General features: G+C 36.4%; 1 protein-coding gene across 2 annotated transcripts in view; it reads right to left on the bottom strand.

Annotated features, from left to right (window-relative positions):
- LOC142983444 (lateral signaling target protein 2 homolog) overlaps positions 1 to 22,641 on the bottom strand; it is a 46,011-nt gene that overhangs the window by 4,662 nt on the left and 18,708 nt on the right. Inside the window, exons 3-10 of one of the 2 annotated variants that reach the window (XM_076130316.1) lie at positions 6,491 to 6,628; positions 5,252 to 5,442; positions 4,133 to 4,280; positions 3,556 to 3,661; positions 2,834 to 2,989; positions 2,287 to 2,395; positions 515 to 2,116; positions 205 to 309 (exon numbers count right to left, since the gene is read on the bottom strand). In XM_076130316.1, coding sequence (XP_075986431.1) covers positions 205 to 309; positions 515 to 2,116; positions 2,287 to 2,395; positions 2,834 to 2,989; positions 3,556 to 3,661; positions 4,133 to 4,280; positions 5,252 to 5,442; positions 6,491 to 6,628 — 2,555 coding nt within the window. The remainder of the gene's footprint in view (positions 1 to 204; positions 310 to 514; positions 2,117 to 2,286; positions 2,396 to 2,833; positions 2,990 to 3,555; positions 3,662 to 4,132; positions 4,281 to 5,251; positions 5,443 to 6,490; positions 6,629 to 22,641) is intronic. The other variant, XM_076130317.1, reaches the window with a different exon arrangement.

The raw sequence follows: 22,641 nt of genomic DNA, 5'->3' as shown, positions 1-22,641 counted from the left end.
ACATAGAACAAGTTTGTCTGCCGCAACAGGAAAGAATTGTGCATTGAAGTTTGTCGAAAAATGATAATGATTGTTGTACCCAACGAAATCCGGCTATGACAAAACTAGCAGTCCTTACTTGTTCAAAAGCCATCTACAATGAGTTAATTACGGATAGTCAAGAGCTCCATGGGTATGTTGGTAATCGTTTGTAGTGATACTTACTTGAACTTGCCACGTGCGTGATGTCTCGCCGCTAACTCTTGAGCTTGTAATGCTAACGCAATTTGCTCGTCATCTGCGCACTCCGATGTACTACATCTGCTACTGCTGAAAAAAATAATTAGAAACTTTTAGTACTATGAAAATAGCTAATGATAAGGGAAAAACGAGGACATTCCACATATTATTACTAGTATAACTCGAATCGTATAGCCTGACGCATACCCGAATCATGGTCACTTTTAATACTTCACATAAGTAAAACGTACTAACGATATAATAATTTAAAGGGATTGAAATATATCTAACTCACCTTTCATCCACAAAATGATCCAAATTCAATCTGAGCGGACTATTCTGGTTCTGTGTCGACCGGTTATCCAATATCACCATACCGGGCGACCAGATCTTAGCCTTTTTCTTTTTGGTCTTAGTAGCCGATTTCCTCGTCTTCTTAGGTCGGCTGCTAGTCTGAGCGCTAGGCCCAACGTCGGCGTTAGTACTAACATTATTGTCTTCTTCAACTAACGAACTAATTCTCTTATCGGCCTCTCTGTGCCTTCTCAACTCGGTAATAACCTCATCTATCGTCCTATAGTCGTCTCCCCCCGCATTCGCCCCCCACTCCTGCAACACCCGTCTCGCTTCGTTCACACTCGAAGCCTCGTTCAAGCCTTCCTCGTCAGAACTTAACCTATTTATAACCTTATCCATTATACTCGAAGAAGAGCCCGCCTCGTTCTTCCTACTGTCATCCTCTACATAAGAAATATTTACAGTTTCATTATTTACATCGGAAAAGGAACTCTCTAACGTATTTTTGGTGTGTTTGGTGTCGTCTGTCTCGCACTCCGGACTCTTTAATACCCTGTTTTGTTGCATGAAGTGATTGTCCTTTAACTCCTTTATGTCTTTACCCTCGGTGTCGGGCGATCTATCTAAACTAGTATTTTCAGTACTGACGCCCGAGTCGACCGGGGATTCGTGGTCGCTTTCGTATCCTAACATAAACTTAACCCTTTCGTCTTCTCTGTCTAAAGTCATTTTAGCCGAATGGAAACTCGTATTGTCACCGTCGGCAGTTTCGTTATCTACATAATTATTATATTCCTCATTGGTTAGTAGCAGAGAACTTAAATTAGCGTTAGCAATAGAAATATTTGTATTAACTATATCCGCGTCAATATTGTCGGGGATTATGAGCGGGAGATCAGCGTTTAGTATTGCACCGTTGATGTCGTTGCCTGACTCGTCTTCCTGGTTGAAAACGGCCGAGTTATTGTGCGATAAGGACGACAACACTGCTGGCTCGTGACTTATCGCATTGGGTATCAAGTACCCGTGGCTCGTTGACGGCATACAGCTTAACTGTTCGTTCCTCGGGCCAGAGAAGCCGTATGCCTCCGAATCATCCGTCGCTATTAACGTAGGCACATCATTAGTCGAGAACGAGTGCATCTGATTGTGATCTATGATATCGACGTCGCTCGCGGCGATCGAGGACAGACGATCGGCAATTTCCGTGACTTGTTCGTTGAGTGACGTCACAAGATCATGATCGGGGAGTTGCCTATTCGCGTCGGTGGACGAGACGGCGTTGATGACTAACGGGTCGAACATCATGAGGCCGTTCGTGGACAGGTTTCTTAGCGAGGAGAGGTCATTGTTGGTCTCATTTTTGCTTGTTTTTCGAGATCTTTCGATGTAGTCTCTGCTGTCGTTGGTTTGGAATGTGTCTGTGCTGGTGGTGTCGGAGTAGTGTCGCGAGGAGGTCTTGACGGTGTCGTGCTCGGAGTCGGGCGCGTCCGTGTCCTCGGTGCCTTCGCTCAGACGTCGCAGCCCGTCAATGATCGGCGTCATCACCTCGATGTTGTCGGGAAGATAATCGCCGTCCGTTATTACTGGCTCGGTTGAACTGGAAACACAATTTCTGAGATTTAGAATTATTGTAACGGGATATATTGCAGGAGATTACTACAGCTTTTGTTTTGGCGACTTATACTAGGTATTTTGATATGTGGATAGTGGGAAAGATTTTCGCTCATTTTCTTTCTTTCTGTGCCGTCTTTTACGTATGTTAGTTACCTTTGCTGTGAGTACAGGTCGCGACAGTGCGCATGATCTGCATAGAACCTCGACACGAACTCTCCTATGTCCGGGTACGGACATGACCAGTCGTTTGACGATTCCGGCTCTGTAAACAAAGATGATTGTTATTAATAAGTAGGTTCACTTAAATCGATTACGTCACAACAGGCAATACAAATTGATTGCTTATCTTTAGTTATTAAAAAGTAATGTTAGACATTCTAATCGGTCATAAAACACTCAAAGAATTAAGATAACATATGCGAAATACGCATGCGCGTTTAGTACCTAATTAGATAGTTCTTCTGATATTAAACTCTGGATTACAAACTGGGAAAAGAAAGCCATGACTGATTTGGACAACCATAACAATGCTCAAAATCTCCACTCCGTGTTAATAGAAAGTCTCATAGGTCGATTCGCAGTCTGCAATACTCCCTCTTGCCAAGGTCCATTTCCATGGAATCTTGTCACCATCCAAGGCGCCTTTCCACGAAACCAGAAAGTATCCAAAAGCTATGCAAGTAGCTGTTGTTCTACGTACCAACAGGCAGGTCCAAGGCAGCCAGGTTGGATATATCCTCGTTGGTACAGAGCAGTCGCTCCAGCGCCATGAGCTCGCGCCGGTCGAGCGTCCACAGCAACGAGCGGATCTTGTGCAACAACGTGCGGAACGGACGGAACATGTCCGACATCTCCTCTGTAATAACATAAATAAAGTATTAATTAATATGTAGTGATTTAAAGCAGTAATTTTATAAACTCGTTGTTTAATTTTACATTAAAGTGTACCTGAGCCCGACGATGGGTCAGAAAAGGTTAGAAAAAGAAGTTTTTTTAAGCGCTTTAAAATATTGTCTCTACTTGAGTGTTGGTGTTAGTGGAGTCTTGGTCAATACGCTTTTAGGGACATTTTAATATAGGATTATAAGCGATATACCTTTATTATTTTATTAAAGCGTATAAGTTTGTATACGCTCAAGTATGAGCGTACTCGTTCGTATACGCATAGTCTAACGAACACGTACGCGTACGAATTATTTATTTTTATCACATCACACACTTACATCTACAGTCACATAAACTATTACAACTACATCGACTCGTCTCAAAACGCCATCGTTTTTATATGTTTTAAGCATCAACCTACGATTTTTTTAACTGTAACTCAAACACATATTTATTTACGATCAATTTTAATCGACCTTGACTTAATCAAACGGCCTTTGAACACCATAAAAATTTCATATTTGCTATCGTAATTACCTGGTGGTTTGTCAATGCTAAGCGGCCCGCTAGAATATATCAGCAGTCCGCTAACAATAGCCAGTCTGGGCACAGCGAACATCAACGCAGGGTCGTATGAATCCACCTGAAAAATAAACACAAAATTGATTAGTCTTTCATTCAATATTTGAAGTTATGGGGTATTTGCTTACGTTTCCATGTGTGCTGTGTAAATACAATACAAATGCGTTATTGATTTTGTTTTCTGTGCATAAGTTTTTTGTGTACGTGAAGTGGTGACTAAATGATGGATCTGCTACCACTTGGTCGCGAGCTTTAAATTCAAAAAACTTATTTTTTTTATACCAGTACTTTTGTTCTTCAAATTTAGCGACAAGCCTTGTTGACTTGTAAAACTACTGTTAACATACAAAAAGATAGTAGCAGGTAATATTTACTTATTTTTTTACTTTCATTGCGGTAAAATATTTTTTTTATTGAAACAATCATAGTTAACTTAAAATCAATGAAAGCAAAATCGCAGGTTCATGGCTATTTGTATTGATTGATCGCTTAAGGGGTGATTATAGTATAGTGTTGCAAGTTTACAACTAACCTGTTCTTGCGTGAGCAGATTTTGTTTGAGAGCTCTTCGAAGGCTTTCAGAGAAGAGCACGCATATCAGTTGCTGCGCTTCGAACTCATGAGGTGTCTTCACGTTCACCATAGCGCTTACGTAGCATAGCTCGAACTCGGCGAACAGTCTGAAATGAAACAAAAAAAACGTATTAAAGCCAATATTACACATAAGTACAGAACATCAAGAATGTTGTACCCAAAGGTATTCAGGGGTATGACCGAGTTTCGCTGTTTACAATGTTCGTCTCATGTAATAGGGTGCGAGGAACATTTTGAAAAGTAGACAAACCAGGTCTCTTTTCAATTTATTTACCAGGTAAAAGACAAGAAAGAGGATTTCAAAAACATAACATTAATGACCATAAACTACGATCTCAAAACAATTATTTGTAGATAACATAGAATTTTGTATTGAGGGATACTTGTACCCATAATTGAGAGATTTTCATTAGTACATTACGAACTTTTACCAATGCGCGGCATTTATTTAGGACAAAAATAAAACGAGTACATATTTTTAGTTGTTACTGTGACATAAATTCTCCATACAAATACGGGTACAGTAATCCACGTGCGTAGATAAGCGTTATAATTACTCTGTGTATGTAACGAAAACAATTTGTTGGACTATTACCCGCGCTGATAGCGATGCACTGCTTTGACTTTTACTATTTACATGCTGTCATTTTTTTTGTTAATGCCTGCTGATAACGCAACAAGTTGTTCTAGGAAAGTCATTGTAGAATGGCAGGACGTTCTAACAGTAAGTATGGCAGTTTGGGTAAGGGGTCGGATTGTGGTACGCTGAGGTAACGTATTTCCCCGGTCTGCTTATAGTCAAGACGTCTGTTCAGGTGCTTTCAGTAACTATCAGCACTTAAGAGGTCTTAAAACTTGGATGTTTTGCAGTACTGTATTGTAACATTTTGCTACTTCCCAAAATATCAAGTAAATACAGTAAATATGCAATAATCACAGATTTGAAAACCCAAAATATACATCTCAAACTGACTTAAGCATATTAAGTAAGAGGTTTTTTATGGTTTACTTAGCAACCTCCCAACGCTTCTCGCTACGCCTTATAGTTCTAAAGTACCTGTCAAATATCCTCAGGCTCTCATGCAGCATATCGTCGTGCTGCGACAACGCCATGCCCCTCGGCCTCAAGCACTGTTCGCGGAGCAACGAGCGCACCGTCTCCAGGCTGCGAGTCAGCGCCTTCGCCAGCGGACGCATTGCCGCTGACTCTTCCTCGCGGTTCATTATTGATGAACCGGCGGCTAGACACTGGAAGTAAGAAAAATGTATATTAAAATATGGCATGTAAGTATGTCGAGGTTGGTATCGAGCTCTTGAGAAATTGATTAATTTCCAGTTGTTTTATATTAACCATTTTTAAAGTACTAGGTACTTTAATTAACTTAAAATAGGTACGTAATTCAAGTAAGCTTGATTGGGAAGGCATTAAATGTGCGTAATTTTGTTAAAGACTTGATTGCATTAACAATAATAGTATTCTAAATCAATAGATATCAGGGAGAATTGATATCTGGGAATTATTCCTAATAGTAATGAAATTGAAATTCTTATAAAAAATCGAAGGTAAAAGACGCCCAAATAGTATACAATTAATAACTTGTTCAATAAATCATTGTATGGATATTAAGTATAAGTTGAAAAATAAATCAAGTTAATATCATCCGTTTCCTTCAAATGTAAGATTTAAACAAAATAACTTATTAGTATCGGAAGCCCTTAAGGCTATTTACTGTTCCTTTCAATCATAATTTATTTAAGTAACTTCTAATTAAAGCCGTCGGGGTCGACCTTGAAAAACATTCGATCATCTTAAGCAAGTTCATTAACACTGGAGCCCTATTACAAACGAACAAAACTAAACGGGCTCTTAGTATTTTTAAAAGTTCTACAATAGAAACCCTTGAAGAACAGTAATCATTCATGGATGGATCCTGAAGACCGTAAGTGTATCTATCTGATAACCTCATACTTTTACACAAAAAGTGGGCTACTGAAAGCTAAAGTCTCTTTTACACTGTCACACTCCTTTTTCTTACACATTTGACCTAAATAGTTCTAGTCAGAAAGCATAGGCCTTTCAAGAATACTTAGGTCTTAAATTGCGGAAAACTAGTTTAGTTACGAAATGTTATTGAAACTGGCTGGTTGGATTTTTTTTTGCCAACCTGTTGTCCTACAGCTGGGCCTTCCCCATTTTTTCCAGTCGTACCTATCACTTGATAAAAAAAAGCTATCTAGGTTGTCACGCCAGCGATTCTTGGCTGTAAATACCCTAAACAAAAGTAAATATACAAACCTCGGCACCAAACCAGAGCTGTCCAGCCAAGTTGTCCTGGAGTACATCCTCAGGGAACTTGACACGGAAACCGCGTGCCACTCTCTCGTCACCCAGCAGTTGGTCCATTATCTGACTTGTGATGTTCAGCACCCGGTCCTGGAAACAACAAAAAATTGAGTTAGTATATTCCGTACTACTCGTACGGACGTGAATCCGATTCCCACACGGGACAATTATTTATTACAAATAGTTATTTCGGGTCTGGTTGTACTCTGGGTCTGTTATTTGTATGTTTGTAAAAGTTCCCGTTGTAAAACTCAAGAGCAATTCTTAGAGCAGGAGTTGTCTTTAAAATAAATAAAAATGAAGGTATAAGGGTTTATAAGGTTTGGAACATGTAGAGGGCCAAGTGGAAGACGTCTAAGTACTATCGCTGAGTCAGGGTTCAACGCTTTCCTTAGTAAGGAAGTAATCAGATTTGCTCCCTATTCAGTAATTAAACATTATCAAGAGACGCCCAGAATCGTCGAGTGGAACATTGCGACGATGATGTCACTTTGTGCGTTGCACTTCGTACGATAGCACAAACATACGAGGGCGGGGTAAAAAATGAGGCCTTAACTGAGAAGCGCAGTAGTTGATTGTAGAATTAAGAAAGTAATCGACTATTCTTTATGAAACCAATTTTGCTAGGTATATCGTTTAACGAAATATCTTCTTATTATAACTTGTTATGGGATAATGGATATCACTTGGGACAAACTGAAACTCGCAGCTGCATAGCCCCGAGCACAAACATTAAAGTATGGACGCGAGTTTGAATGTTTAAATGGATGTTTTGAACAGGGTCAATCTATAGGGAACGAAAGGATTTGGGTCAGGTACAACGCATAGGTAAAATGTAGATTTTTATCACAATATCACGGTAGTTTGAACGCGAAATGAAAATCACGAGTAAATGTTTATAATAATATTATAGTCGAAGGATATTTAGTAGCTGAAGTGAAACATGATTTTACGACGTGAAGAAAGAGAAACCTTTCAAACCTCAAATACTGGCTTCGTTCAAAGAAGTTCTTAAAAAGTTAAGAGTCAATCTAAAATTAGCCTAGAAAATACTTATAGCCTAGGATATACTTTATACTAGCCCTTTTTTAATATATTTGTAACTGACGGGACAAGGTTTGTATGGGATTGATGGAATCAAAATTGTCATGGGAATGGAATCAACGGTATAAAATTGTACTGTGTACCCGGGCGAAGTCGGGCCAGTCCGCTAGTAGTAAAATAAAACTAATTGTACATTACAAGCAGGCGCATGAGTCCTAGTTTCACAAATTACAAGACGAACGACGATTGCAAAATGTATATTGATGAGAATATTCAGTTATATTCTGAGAACATAAATAGCTCTAAGTAATAGTTAACTAGGTACTTAAAAACAAGATAATGATCCGACCGTTATTGCCGAATTAGCATTAATTAGGCAAAGTGCATTACTGCCAACGTACTAATTTGTAAACACATTTGGCATAAATATTACTGTCAATGCCCTAGAACGTTTTAGATCATTTTAATAACAAAGTAATATTGAATGGTTGCCAATCACCGGCTGTAGCGAAATTTCTCTCTAAAGGTTGGTTTAAACATTCTCTCAACCCAACATACGCTGATCTTAGGGCATCTTAATAACTTGCCGGTCTTATTGCTAGAAGTAATTCGGTGTGCTTTATGTTTAGTGCTCTAACTGGATGATGATCTTACGTATTCCTTGCATTTTACGTTTGGTTTATTTACGTTTTTCCGCCATGAAGTCCAATGATAACTGCATAAATACAACACGTTCGATGCATCAAATCAATTCTTATCTACCAAACACAGCCCCAAATTAATAAACCACAATGAAATGTGGTGAGCTACTATAAATAAAGGCAAATGTCGACTATAAGCATAGTCCATTATGCGGAAACCTTTGTCAGTATTCAGTATGCACAAGTAACAGCATTATTCGGCCGACTAGTCGCACGATAGGTTGTCGGCCTAAAGGTCACGTGTCAAACCATGCGTGCAACCAGATGGAGGACTGTTTTGTACTTAATCACGAATACACATGAAACTCATGAAAGGTAAGGCTAAATACCTATGTTTTATACACGAATAATAAGCAGATAAGTTATGCGTTATGAATATGGTTAGTAAAAAGGTTTCGCTGATACAAACAGAACAAAATATTTTTTTATGGGGAAATTTAGAAGCACTTATAACCTGGTATTAGCATACATTCACTTATCATTTTCTTTTAAAGTTAAACAGTCGTCAAACGTAATTAACGCCTGGTGAGAAAACATTCATTCTTTCAGTTGATCAAAATTTCACAGCATCTGTGTGAATCACGTCTCTATAATAATAGAAATGCTCTTTTACTTATTCAAGAGAAAACCCGTCAGTGTGAGTCACTGGTTTACTCGCTCCTGAACTAGGGGGAAATCCTGAAGCTAGCAAAGTTTAATTTGCAATGGTACTGCAATTTTGATTGATTAGGGGTACAGGCACAGGCATGGGTTTACGGCGCAAACGCACGCTTGTAGATCTTCATCAAATTAATGTATCCTCGTAACAAAAAAACTATAATAAATAGGCGTGATGTTTTTACGTGACGCTTACGATTCTGCGCTTTTTTATAGCCCCTCTATTTGGAAGGAGATCTTGCCTTCCGCCAATAGTCAAGATTACAAGTTTGAACTCATAATTCTTCACCAAAATAACGGCCTTAAGTCCTTACCTATACAGATACCAACAGTGATATTACATAGCAAAACACGAGAGTTAACACGAACGTAACTAAGAATGCCAAAACCGAAGCGTGCAACACACTATTAACGAACCACGCGATAATTTTTATAGTTACATAAAGATACGCCCGTCTGGCTACACGTTTGACTCCGCTTATGTATAAAACAGTGCATTTGATGGTTGAATGTATTCAGGGGATAAAATATTCCCGGTCACGAATTATCAAACGTTTTGTACTTTTGCTTATGTTAGTAGAGTAAGAGCATGTTGAAGTAAGTTTTGGTTTAGGTCATTTGAACGGATTTTTGGTGAAGTAAATACCGTATCTTAACGTCAAGAAAGCCGTATGTTTTCAATCTCTAATTTCTATGATTGTTGTACAAAGACTGAAATAAAACCATGGACGAATCTAAGAGTAGTCTAAACTATATTGTGTTGGTATCCATGGAAAGTAACTAACCATTTCATGACAGAATTTTACTAGAGTTTGTTTGGAAGATGTTTAAGACGTTGTAACCGTCATTGTTCATATCCCTCTATCCATATATTATAACAATTATATAGACATATCATAGAACAAAACCTCAAAAACGCCCTTGCACAGTTCAAACTATGTGAATGTTAAGGACGCACGTGAAAGAAACTCAATCATTGAATACACACACAGATAACGACGCACGATACATTGTGTCCACACAAAAATAGATTAGAGCACGTGGTCATTAATGATTAACGTTTTTATTTGTTGTTGGCCTAAATTGGTGTGTTATTTTCCATTAATATTATTAAGATTTAGTACTTCTGGTCAATAGGAATAAAGTAACATTTTGAGTGGACCACAACACGATGTAGGATAGATTAAGAAAGAGAATGAAAAGGAGGTTGGAATTACGGTTGTTTTGGCAACAATAAATAATTTTAATAGGATTCATTTAAACTAGGAAGAAAAACGTTGCTTCATGGTTCATGGTCTTACATGTTGAAGAAATCAAAAGCAACATTGGAAAAATATGACTTGGGAATATTATGATAGTAATTTGGCAACGAGGAGGAAAACTACCTAAGATAAGATCATTTGGCGACAAGATTCGATTAAACAAATTAAGTGTTAATTAAAAACACTATCTCTTCAAGTGAATTACCAAGAAAGGTGCTAGGTGTAGTAAATCTCCCTGTTGTAAAAAAACATTCCAATGATCAGACAATTCAATGAACTATGATTTTTCTCAAATTAATTTTACCTGGATAATTGATTAAGTTCTCCGTGATCCAATTTACTGGTTCTAACTGTCAGAATAATACCTGAGAATGCGCTGAGCGTGATAAACTTAATAGTGTAGTGGTAAAACAACGAATTACAGTAAATTAAATCATGTCAGATATGCACTGGAGGCGAGTGATCGTTCCACATAGTAAGTACCGGTGAACACGCAAATAACTTCATTTGGCTCGAGAATTATGAATTTCGCATAACCGCGCAGTTTCTAATACGTCTTGTATAATATTTTAGAAGCTGAATAAAGATACATGTTTGAAATTTTAATTCTAAGCGTAGGAAGAGTGAATACCCATTTTATTTTCTGCCTTTGAAAAGTGTATGTCGGGAACTTATTATTGACTGTTTTGCAAAGGCATTAAGGCACAGTTTTATACAGCAGAGTAATCAAAAATGTGCTAAACATAAAAAGCAGTCAGTAATAGTTACACGACACTGCTTTCTTGCTTTTGAGAACTATCTACATTTTATTTGAGAAGTACTTCAAATTCTTTCATCTTCAAACAAGATTCCTAGCCCAATTAAAGTAAAGCAAAATAGTTAGAAGGACAAAACAATGAGTCCAGCATTCTTTAAATAGAAATAAAACAGTTCACTTCCCGCAAGAGATCCCGCAAACGTACTCGGCAAATCAAAACACGAACTGATCACTGTTTCTATTTAGTTCTTAATTACATTCAAGCCTACTAACATACAAACACACTTGTATAACTGGACAATAATTCGATACTGTGCAGTTTTCGTAATAACTAATTGGGTCCGAACCCGCCAATACAATGTTTGTACATATAATTGACCGGCATTGTTTATGAAAACAACTTGTAATTGTTTATAAAACTGCAACGATAGTCCAACAGCAAACCGATTATGAAACATAAAGAAAATTGTATAAAAAAATTGTCTAACATATATACAATTGGCAGTACTTTTGTTCAGAAAATGTCTGGTTTTAATAAGACAGATGAAAATGACTCAATTGTTTACTGGTGTTATGAATCATTAAGACAGCTGAAACTGTAACAGGCAGGCGAGAATATAACAAAACAATCTTGGCCTTTCGACACCTTGATAGGCTAATTTTATGAAAAAACTAAGAATTCGCTCAAAGTAACAAAAACTCAATAGATTTTGACAGTAAACATCGTGGTGATAAATATTAACAAATTAAATAAGTCGAAGTTGGGTGTTTTTCACATTGTACTTGCTAAATAAAATAACCACACCTTCTCTATTTTTCTTTTGGACTTTAAAATTAAAGGCACGATATTTGTTTTCCAACACAATAATATTGTGTCGTTTCTGTTATTCCAAGCGCCATATTAAGTGGAACTAAACCAAAACAGTAATGTTTGTAGTAATTAGTCGCGACAGTGTTCAATGAGGGCACGTGTATTATCGAGGTCATTAGGTTTTTCTTCACATATTTTATATGAATATATCGCCATTGATTAATTGAATGCGTTCTGTCACAATGAAGAATACTGTTTATTGCAGTCTTGTGACTGAAGTTATACTAATTTACCTAGTTCCTAAGTAACCTAACAACAGCAAATTCTCGTTTCAACTTAACCATATCTTGGAACTGGTAAACTAAGTAGGTCCCTAGAAATAAATAAAATACAGGTGGTAGCAGTTACCTTGTGATTGATAGAAACCAAACCTTGAGTCTAGTTTTACTGAACATCCTTATCGATGCAATAACCTATTTTTTTTTTGTGTTAAACAATTTCCTAATGCCGCAATGAAATTTAAGGTAAAGCCAGATAAAATAAGGTTATCATTAAACCAAGAAATTCTTGGCTATACCGCACATACGTGTATTATCAATACGATAGCAACACAAAGAGCTGCATCATCGAACAATATGAGTGACTTCATTCCGTTCTACGCGCGCCTCGCAGCTGTCTCAACCGCAAGAATTGTTTAAGCGTGCTTAATTTACGTAAAGTATGACACACGGCGTATATAATAGAGGAGTATTATAATTAATGTACTAGGAAGCTCCATGCAAATATCGTATAACGTAACTCATTCATAAGCGATTACGGCAGGATTACAACTTCGTTGCCAAGTGATAATATGCATACTGGCATGAATTCTTTTGAAATGCAATAAGAATAATGATTGACATGCTATTCAGATATTTTGAATTATGAATAAAACGTCTAAGTAAGGACTTAACACATAGGTTGCCAGCAACTCACTGAGTGGGTTCAGAAAACCTACTAAGTAGGTTTGTTGGCAGCGAAAGTGTTAAATTTTGTTTAGAAATATAAGTATACACTAGCTGACCTGGAAAACCTTGTTTTGCCATATAAATAAAAAAGAATAGTGTCACTTGAAAAAACATACTGAAAAATAGATGTTGGCCGATTCTTAGGCCTTCTTAATATGCTCACAAAATTTCATGAGAATCGGTTAAGCCGTTTCGGAGGAGTACGGTAACTATAACATTGTGACACGGAAATTTTATATATAAGATTTTCTAACCATTCGGTACTTAGTTCTGAATTACAACGAAGCGTCGCAATTCTTCGACATGCCGAGAGCAACGCCCCTATCCACGATAATAGCGTAAATGAATAAAAACCGCATATTTCGAACATCCCATTATCTATTCGTAGAACATAAATTACGTATGAACACGATAACATTAAATTCAAGAGAAAGGTCAGTTGAATGATAACAAACCTTTTTCTTTTAAGCGCGACTCGCCTTTTACGTGAGCCATATCTAAGTATTTGTTCAAGGTTTATAAATGTCCCCTGTCTTTGTAATCCGAACAAAACGATTTGATATAAAGAAAATGCGTCTATCACGTGCAGGCGGGGTTTATGCGTGTTTTTTGTAAAGATAGAATTGTCACGTTTATATTACATGCTTGTAGAATTCGTAGGAAAATTGTCTTTGCCAGAGCATTGAAAAAAGCATTTCGTTTTGAAGAAAACTACAAAATTAAATGTTACTTGAAACTGTTTTGCTGTCAACCATTACCCAAGTCTTTTATTTAAAGATGATGAAATGACAATTTCGGTAAAAGATTTTATGTTTCTAAGAGAAATTAGTTCCACCAAAACATAATAACAAAGAAAACACCAATTAGGTACAATTGCTATTTCAATATTGATGTTAGTGAAACTAGTTCTTCAATAAATCAAGGTATTGGCTTTCATTGAAAGTCTGTAACTTCATAACGTTGAAACTCTGGAATTCGTAAACTCAATCTCAAATATACGTAAATAATAAAGCAGAATAATAATGAAACAGGTCCGATACAAAAGGTAAGAGCTGAATAAAACAGTGAACTTTCTACACGGGCCCGCGACAATGTCGTCCAGTAAGCTGATATTGCCGTTCTTATATTTATGACTCGAAAGTGACTCAACTAGCCGACTCCAGACTTTGTGACTGTATTTTGAAGCTAGGTATATTACTCATGTTCTGTTTATGTTATGAAGTAGAGGCAATTTTAATATGTTCAGTTCTTATTGTTGCGTATGCTCCGAGTTCGAAAAGTATAAGTACTCTTATATCGTCTATCCATCTCACGATTTTCTTTCATATTATTTGCTTTGTATTTTAGAAGGTTATACTTTCTCCAAATGGAATGTCAAGGATGAGAAATGAATTAAGTAAAGACACTGAGATTATAAGCAATAAATACAGTACATTTGAAAAATCACGTGGATCCAGGGGAAAAGAGAGATCTTCAAAAGCAAAGTCTAGTCTGTACATGATTGTCCTAAGTACCTATTTCAAAGATCACACATCAAAATTTTCAAGCTTGACTCTCAAAGATTAAAAACCTGACTGCTGAACCCTGGATCGACTTTTTACTAAGACCACCACCGCGTATCAATTTAGAGTTATGAATACCTTATCAACAACTTCATTGAAATACAAATTAAATGCAAGTTTCCCGTTTAAGTAATAGCTCGTATAACGATTGTATCTGCAAGTAAAATAGTGGAGTTTAATAAATCAATACAAACTATTACGATTAATTAGTCCACTGCTTAATATGGGTATCGTCTATTAGCAACCAAAGCAGCTATAAACAAGATATCGATAACTATAGTGAAGTATACTGCTGATAAATCGTTTTTTAAATGAATAGACATCTCCCGCATCCGAAATTGATAAGCCAATACAAACACACAGACAAAGGTCACTCATTACAACTAAGTACCTAGGTCTATTGAAAACTATTTCTTGAAGATCGCTTGGTCTTAATTCGGTCAATATGTGAAGGGAAACCCGATTGTAATAACAGTGTAGTTATTAAAATCAATTTAAGATATTCGTGTGAATGAACTTTTTCAGTTAAATTTCCCATTATTATTCTCAGTATCAAGATGGAGATTCTTTTTCCCACAAATCTGAGAAAACCCCAAAACATGGAAATTGCTAGCCAAATTCGATGCCATAACAAATCGGGAGAAATATCAATTTTCGTCGTTGTAAGTTATTGGGACTCATCCAACAATAGTTAATAGGTTTCCAACCAACAATACATTGGCCACAAAAGGTCCAATATGTATTTTTTATCAGCAATTGTGACAGCACAGTAATAGCGCGTCGATTAAATAGCAGGTGGAAATTCATAACCGGCCGAATGCAAGTTTTACTCGTCCAATTACGATCCCTTATAAAAGATATTACATGGGATATCGAAGGCTAAATAAGGTTGTGACCGCGACGTTTAACAATGCGTAAGGTTAAGCAACCTAGTCGAGGACAGGTTTGAGATGGGTGACCATTAAAAAAAACTCTCTTCAATGCCGCTAAGCAATAACTCAGTCATTTGGAGAAATATTTGTCCATGTAAATTAATTATTTTTTGCATCTGTATCAGTGACCACTTATTTTAAAGACCTTGCTAATCTCTTAGGAAATTTCTCCAAACATTATTTTTTTCTAAAGATTACTAAAAATGCTGTACAAGGAAACATATTGCTAAACTAATTACCGCCGATTAGTATACAAACAAAGCGTTCAAGTACATAGTGGTAACCTTCAAAGTTATCGCGATACGAAGCCGTTAATAAAGTTCCTTATAGAAACTGTATGTGTTTCAAATACACTTAACTTGATGATCGATAGTCAATCTGGATTACAATGCGGATTAATGCGAAAATAATACTTAGTGATAGCGGCAATACGATTTTTGAGTGTTTATTTTTCTATAGGTGAGATTACTCGAAAACTACTGAACCGTTTTTCTACGTCTTCCACAATCCAAAAACAAATTAACAGTATGGTTAACAGAATTCCCGGTATTGTGTAAAACTCACAAAACGGAGCTTTAAAGAAACTGAGATTTGAAAGAAAAGCTGGACCGAGATGTCACCGTATTATTTGGCGCAAAGACCTACGTATCGATGGCACAGGAGACGAAGAGAGAAAAGGAAAGAAAGTTTCAAATAAAGACAAAAAAATATTACAATATAGAATTAAAATCGCAACACAATTCAAAAAAATTAATAAAATAAAGCGGTTCAAAGGAGCACTCAAACTAATAATGTCAAAGCAATTACACGGTTGATTTGCGTCGCTGCATTTTCCTTTGACTGGCACCGATTGTCCTGATTCCTAGCCGTAATCTATAACTAGAAGGCGATTATGACGACAGTTTATCGCTAAGTCCGCTAGTTGCCGGTTGTTATACCAAATAAGAATTATACCGTTGAACCAGGATCTGAGATAGAAGAGGTTTTATGTCAGATCTAATAATACTGATACTTGTATGGAAAAGCCGATATTGAATGGATTATTTTCTTTGTTATTGTGTTTATGATCATATTTACGAGATTTGAAGGTAAGTTCCGTATTATTCTGCTAGTTAGGGCCAGTTTTTAGTTAAATACTTTCTTTAAGAACTAGTTAGAACCTACTTAAGTACCGAAGAATCAGCAAGAAATAAACTGGGTGGATATCTATAAACCGGATCAGGTCTCATGTGGGCCATCTCCGATACGATCTAGCAATACCGAGTTTCATTGATTCTTATCTATCTATAATATTTTTATTGTTAAACTGAGATACACATAAGCTGTTCCTGGGATAAGAGGCTGTCGAAAACAGTAAAGAACAGTTTTTATGTTAACTATCGTCCTCAGAAACTTTCAATTCACTCTTAAGTAGGGCACTATATTGGCTGACACGGTAATAGCCAGAGCAACAATCAACGAAAAACATTTAAAAGCATCGCTTGTTTGATCTACGTTTACACAATAACCACTTACAGAAGAAATAGAAAATCAAATCGTAACAAGATTCCCGACATTGCATCAAGTAAGCACGCGTCGAGTGCCAATACGTTTAAACGTATGTAATCCACTAATGGAATCTCGATGTCCCAGTAACCGTACTGCGCAGTATACATATGAATTGCACAATGAACGTAAGCCTATCCTGTATAAGGGCACCCCTACTCATTGCGTGTGTTTTCAATGTACGCAATACCGTGAACAAAAAGAACCTACGAATAACCTTTCGAAAATTATTTTCGTGCGTCATCAATGCTCATTTTCCGACGTTTACTCTAAATGGGTGTTTGTTGACAAAAAATGACGAGTGCCGATTATCTGTTGGTACGGCCACGATTTAATGATTTACACTACTAGTAGCGAAATTCTACTGAAATAACCAAAGCCTAAGAAGTGGAGAAAGCTTTCCTAGCTGATGAGCGTTCCAAATAATCTCCGGTTGATCTCATAAATTAAAATTATCGAAGAGATAGATGATATTTGTCACCGAGGTGTAAACGCTTCCTTAATTTACACTTATCTCAACATCTAGTCTAGGCAACAGCTTCTAGTGAATATATTTATTCAAATCAATTCACTATTATTGAGGGATATAACTAGTTTCTGCATTTGCAATCAAGTCCTCGAAATCAGCCTGTTAGACAGGTTGAAAAGTAACTTTGTATATCTTAGTACGGAGGATAATTTCTCGAATTTTCTGTGTATTCTGGTACTGAAATTGGAAAGTTTAGACATTCACAACCACAGCCAGATAGTGTATAACCATAGGCTACAAAGTTCTCGGCTGTGAAAGGTTTGAAACAATGTATATATCTAAGAACTCCATAGGAAACGAACAATACGAATCAAATAACAGCAGACAGTAGAGATATGTTAATTACAAAGCATTTTCTCGAATACAAGCCATAGTTTGGATAACAGGCGTATTCAGGTCAGCAGACGATCATAATTGAGTTGTTTATTGTCCTTGTATGAATCATAACTTACCATCAAGATTGAAAAGCGATAAAAAAGAACAGAAACTCATAGAGCTATTACAGAACAATATAATGTAATCTACCATCGTTCCGGTGTAGATATAAATATTATAGTAAAACAATGTTTAGGCGGAAGCGTTGGAATTCCATTACCTGAAACATTACCCATAGACCGACTCCAGTCTAGTCACGTTAAATAGTCTAGTTGTGGAACTACATAACCTAACGTCGCGTGGTTTTGAAAACATTTTGGAAAACCAAATATATATATTGATGGGTTCCCTTCATGGACTAAGCTAGGTGCTTTTCGTCAATGTTTTTATTTGGGTGATTTGATTAACACTAGAAAACACTAATTAGACGAATTGGTAATAATACATAATTTCTCATTAACTGAACATAATTGCGACAGTCGCTTTTTTGTACAGCAAGATGAAGATATGCTATTAAGGTGTTATAACTAGGGAGAAAACGTCAATGACACTTCAGAATTTATAAGCAAACATGCAAAATTCAAACATTTAAAAGACCTTAACTCCATTTCACTCAACAAAACAGAAGCACACAATCAATTCACAAAGCGACAAAACAAGCCCGCTTTAAATATAACATTATCAAAATTCCGACAGACTGGCATTGGTGCCGATATACAAATATCTGTTCTCAAGTACTCATTTCCATAAAGAAGCGAGAGAATAACCGCTTTACTTGGATCCTTAAACAACACCCCAAGATCGGTAGACCGTGAAGCCAGATGTTACCCAACCAAGTGATGCTGAAAACTTGCAAAACAATTCTTTGGGAGTTTGACATTGTTTTAATGAGCATTTTATACAAGACTTGTTTTTAAACGTTGAATAACAAATGGAATGTCGTTGCCAGATGCATGCGTAATTATTGAAAATAAATGCGCAATACCTGGTTCTATGAGTCAATCGACGTGAAAAACTAAATGATTCCAGTTCTAACTAAAACTTAGTAATTTTCCTCCTAACGTGTTTTTTGTTAGTAATTTTAAGAATATCTGGTCAGCAATTAGGCAATAATACGCTACCAAATTTTATTTATAAACACGGGTCTTCGCTCTTATGAGGTGTGTCGTGACGCCATCCTTTTCAAATCCTTGACATCACCTGCCATGTCGATTCACGAAAAAAAAAGAGCGAGCCCTAAAAGTCGTGCAGCCAAATAAATGCACACGTGCACCTTGAAACATCACATCAATAATGCGAGTTTTTCAACTTTATTGTGGTACCCCCACCATTGCATAGTATGACGCGTCTCTGTGGCCTCTAGACCATGCAACATGCGCGTGAGTCACATTAACAACAAAAACTACGCAAAACTCCACTCGGAACGATCAAGGTATGTTTCCTTACCGTGTATCACACCGAAGCAATTGGTCTGCGATCATACGGAGTCGTGTCTAACAATGTCGGATCAGATTTTTTTCAGAACCCAGGTCACTGGCAATTGTATTTCTATGGAAGAGTCCACACGAACATTCGGTTTTAAGATCCTAGAACCGAATGTTAGACAGAGTAAGTCACAACTCGGTGTGATGTATTCCTCAAGCCGCGTACTGACTGACCGAGCAGCCTCGCGACGCAATATCTCGGTCCCGCTCATTTTGATCTGAAAGAAAAGAGACCTAGATATTGCCTCGCGGGGCTTCTCGGTCAGTCAGTACGCGGCTTAATAGTAATGATTTAATAGTGTTGATGTCAGCCAGTGTTGGTCAGTTCTAGTACCAGTTGGCTCATTACGCTTGTACTTATTTTATAGCAATTACCTCATTTGTAATTATTTAGTGGTGTGAGTAACAGGAAATATGTGTAAATAAAACCTTTGCCTTGAATAATTTTTCTAACCATAACATTTGTTACACAAGACCAATTTATAATCAACAAAAAAGGTCGAGTTTCTTTTTAGTATACAAAGAGAGAACATATTATTGGATCATAATACTTGAGAACGATACACAAAAATAAACTTTCTCTTTTAAGCGTAATATTTAATTGCATAATTATGTTATATTTGTGATAAAAACAGAGAATCCTCATTATCATAGTACATATATTATCTACTGTGTATATCGATATAAACGTGCCTCTAACAATGTTGATAACTAAAGATAAATATTATAAAATAACAGACCGTCATAAAGTTAATGAGTTTATCTACATTTTAACAAGTATTTTCCGCACAATGTATGAATTTATCTTATCGTACAATGAGAAATTAAACATTTAAGTTATTTTTAATGGCAATTCCGGTTACGAGTACGGGTTTTTTTCAGGGTCTACATGAGTACATTATTTACTATAGGGCGTTTAATATTTTTATTGGAAAACCAATTATTGGTTAATAGCCAAACATTTTTGCGGTTTTACTAGTTAATGTTTTATAATTGGGCCGCGTTCATGAGTTTGCACAAATTATTATTTAGCTTCGGTGTGATACACGGCTTCCAATCTCAATTAAAGACGATCTCAAGTCCACACATCATTTTTCACAATGTTATTCATAATTCTGTGATTTCACATGTATTTTATTTTATACACTCGATATTAAATTACCTACCTAAATGATACGTATGAGATTTTAGCATGTCGTCCAACTTTGTTCTGCGAATTTATGCATAGAGAAACCATATTCAAGTTCTCCCGAAAAAAATAAGAGAGTCGTTTTATTACCTAGTTAACACATAAATCGGACGCTTCCAAATATTGTTAAACTTAATCTAATTAATTCGTCAGTAAAGGAGATCGGCAGATTTCGTACAGCTTAAAGTTGGTGTTGTTTCGTTACAGAATTTGTACCACTTATCAAGGGGACTAAGTCACTTATTTTTATTTGGGAGTATTATTTTTAGAAGTCCGGATTAATTAATAATTCAGGAAGAAAGATTTGATAAATTAAATAATATTTTTTGGTCTATGGCTTATATTAGTCATATTTGTTTGTTATATTTGACAACTGAAGAAAAAGAAAATCTCGTGAGATGTCATTGTTAGGCTGACGTCTACGCATCCGTGTTGTTTTGGATTGTGGTTTTGACAGCATCTGGGCAATTTAGCGAACTATCGGAGCTTCTTAAAAATGGGCATAACTTTTTCCTCCCAACTTTTAAAAATATAAGAATTTTAAAATAAGCTTGTTTATCATATTAGCTATCAATTAAAACAAAAAGTAAACCTAAACATGACATTATATTAAGCTGTACGAATTTTTCATACAAACCTGCCGTTCGCCTTTCATTTTCTGCCTAAAAACAAGGTACTGTAACCATTTGAAACTAAAACTAGGTTTGGCTCTAACAAAACACGACAAGACCAATCGATCTATTTAAGTTACACAAATACATTTTTATAACTCCTAAACATTGGTTTATTTGGGTTAACGATAGTTTCATTTTTATCATACGTTAAGTATTTACGTCACGCAATAATATTCGTCACTACCAATAATATAAAATGGTACCTACGTAGATACATGTCTGTATTCAAAGATGACAGGCGCTAGACAACGAAGTAGACAGGAACTACGGCTGCTTACACGTTTCCTCTTTGCTCTTTCGCATTCACGATACGTTAACTTAATATTATAGGTATATCAATTTGTATTCTGGCATACGAGTAGAACATCTGCCTGAACTACCTCTTCTTACTGGTATGCAAGATTTTTTTATTAAATCATTACTTGAGGATTCTGGAATTCAAGAGAAAATCAATAACCAGTTCATCCACTTTTTATATCACAATTAACAATTTGCTTAGAATTTAATGATTTTCAGTCATAAAATTAGTACCTTATTATGATTCCAAATGTCTCGTTATTTTCTTTACAAAACTTCCCTCTTTAAAGTATTTACAGCCGGCAATAATAATGTTGGAAATGTAAATAATTTACTAAGGGCATTTAAACTGCAATACGCAGTCGAAACATGAATACCTTGGATTCACGGTTATGACCCTAATTTAATGCGTGAGAGATTAAAGATACACTGTAGAGGAGTTTTTGGAGCAGAACATAATATATTAACGACCTTCTGATAAAGAATGTTCAGGACTTACACGAGTAACAGCTGTATCGACACTCTTGTACTTTCAAAATACTAGTGGGGGAAAAAGTCTTTTCGCATTACAGTATGTATGAACTTGTAATAAAATCTCTTTGGCTTTAAGAATCACAAATGACCTATATACATACTACTACTATACTACATACCTCACGAGCTCACTGAAAGAAACCTAATGAACCGTGTACTCATTTGTGATTCTTGAAGCCAAAGAGATTTTATTACAAGTTCATACATACCATAATGCGAAAAGACTTTTTCCCCGACCTAATAGTTTGCAAAGACTATATTCCTCAGTACTCATACCATACCAATCAGTAGTAAAGGTTTTGAACAGAAGGAATTTCTATCAAGTTTAAGATGATAAAAAAATCATGGCACGAAAATCCAGGCCTTTCTCTAAGTAGTCAATTAGGCATTCAACTCGACATCCGTTTATTCACTTGTTTTTTTAGCTCAACATGTCAGATATGGCCGGAAAGTTATTCGCATATGTTAACCGCTTTTTAGGTGAAAAGAAAAATAGAACTCTTATCGCACGCGCCACCCACACGTCTGTCTGTCACAGCCATTATTCTCAGCGGCCTTCTCGTATAAATTCGCAATTTTTCACAATAAAAGCGCCGCGAAATCCCTATATTGCTGCCTTTAAAATGTCATTCGATCACGTGTGTCACAAGGCAATCGCTGGATGTTTATCCTATTGTTGGAGACAGAGCACCATAGACATTCGTATTAACGCATTTCTGAGCGAAAACTTTCATGTGAATGGG

This window comes from Anticarsia gemmatalis, chromosome 24, assembly GCF_050436995.1.
Source record: "Anticarsia gemmatalis isolate Benzon Research Colony breed Stoneville strain chromosome 24, ilAntGemm2 primary, whole genome shotgun sequence".
NCBI classification, from domain to species: domain Eukaryota; kingdom Metazoa; phylum Arthropoda; class Insecta; order Lepidoptera; family Erebidae; genus Anticarsia; species Anticarsia gemmatalis.
This window is presented reverse-complemented; position numbering and strand designations above follow the sequence as displayed.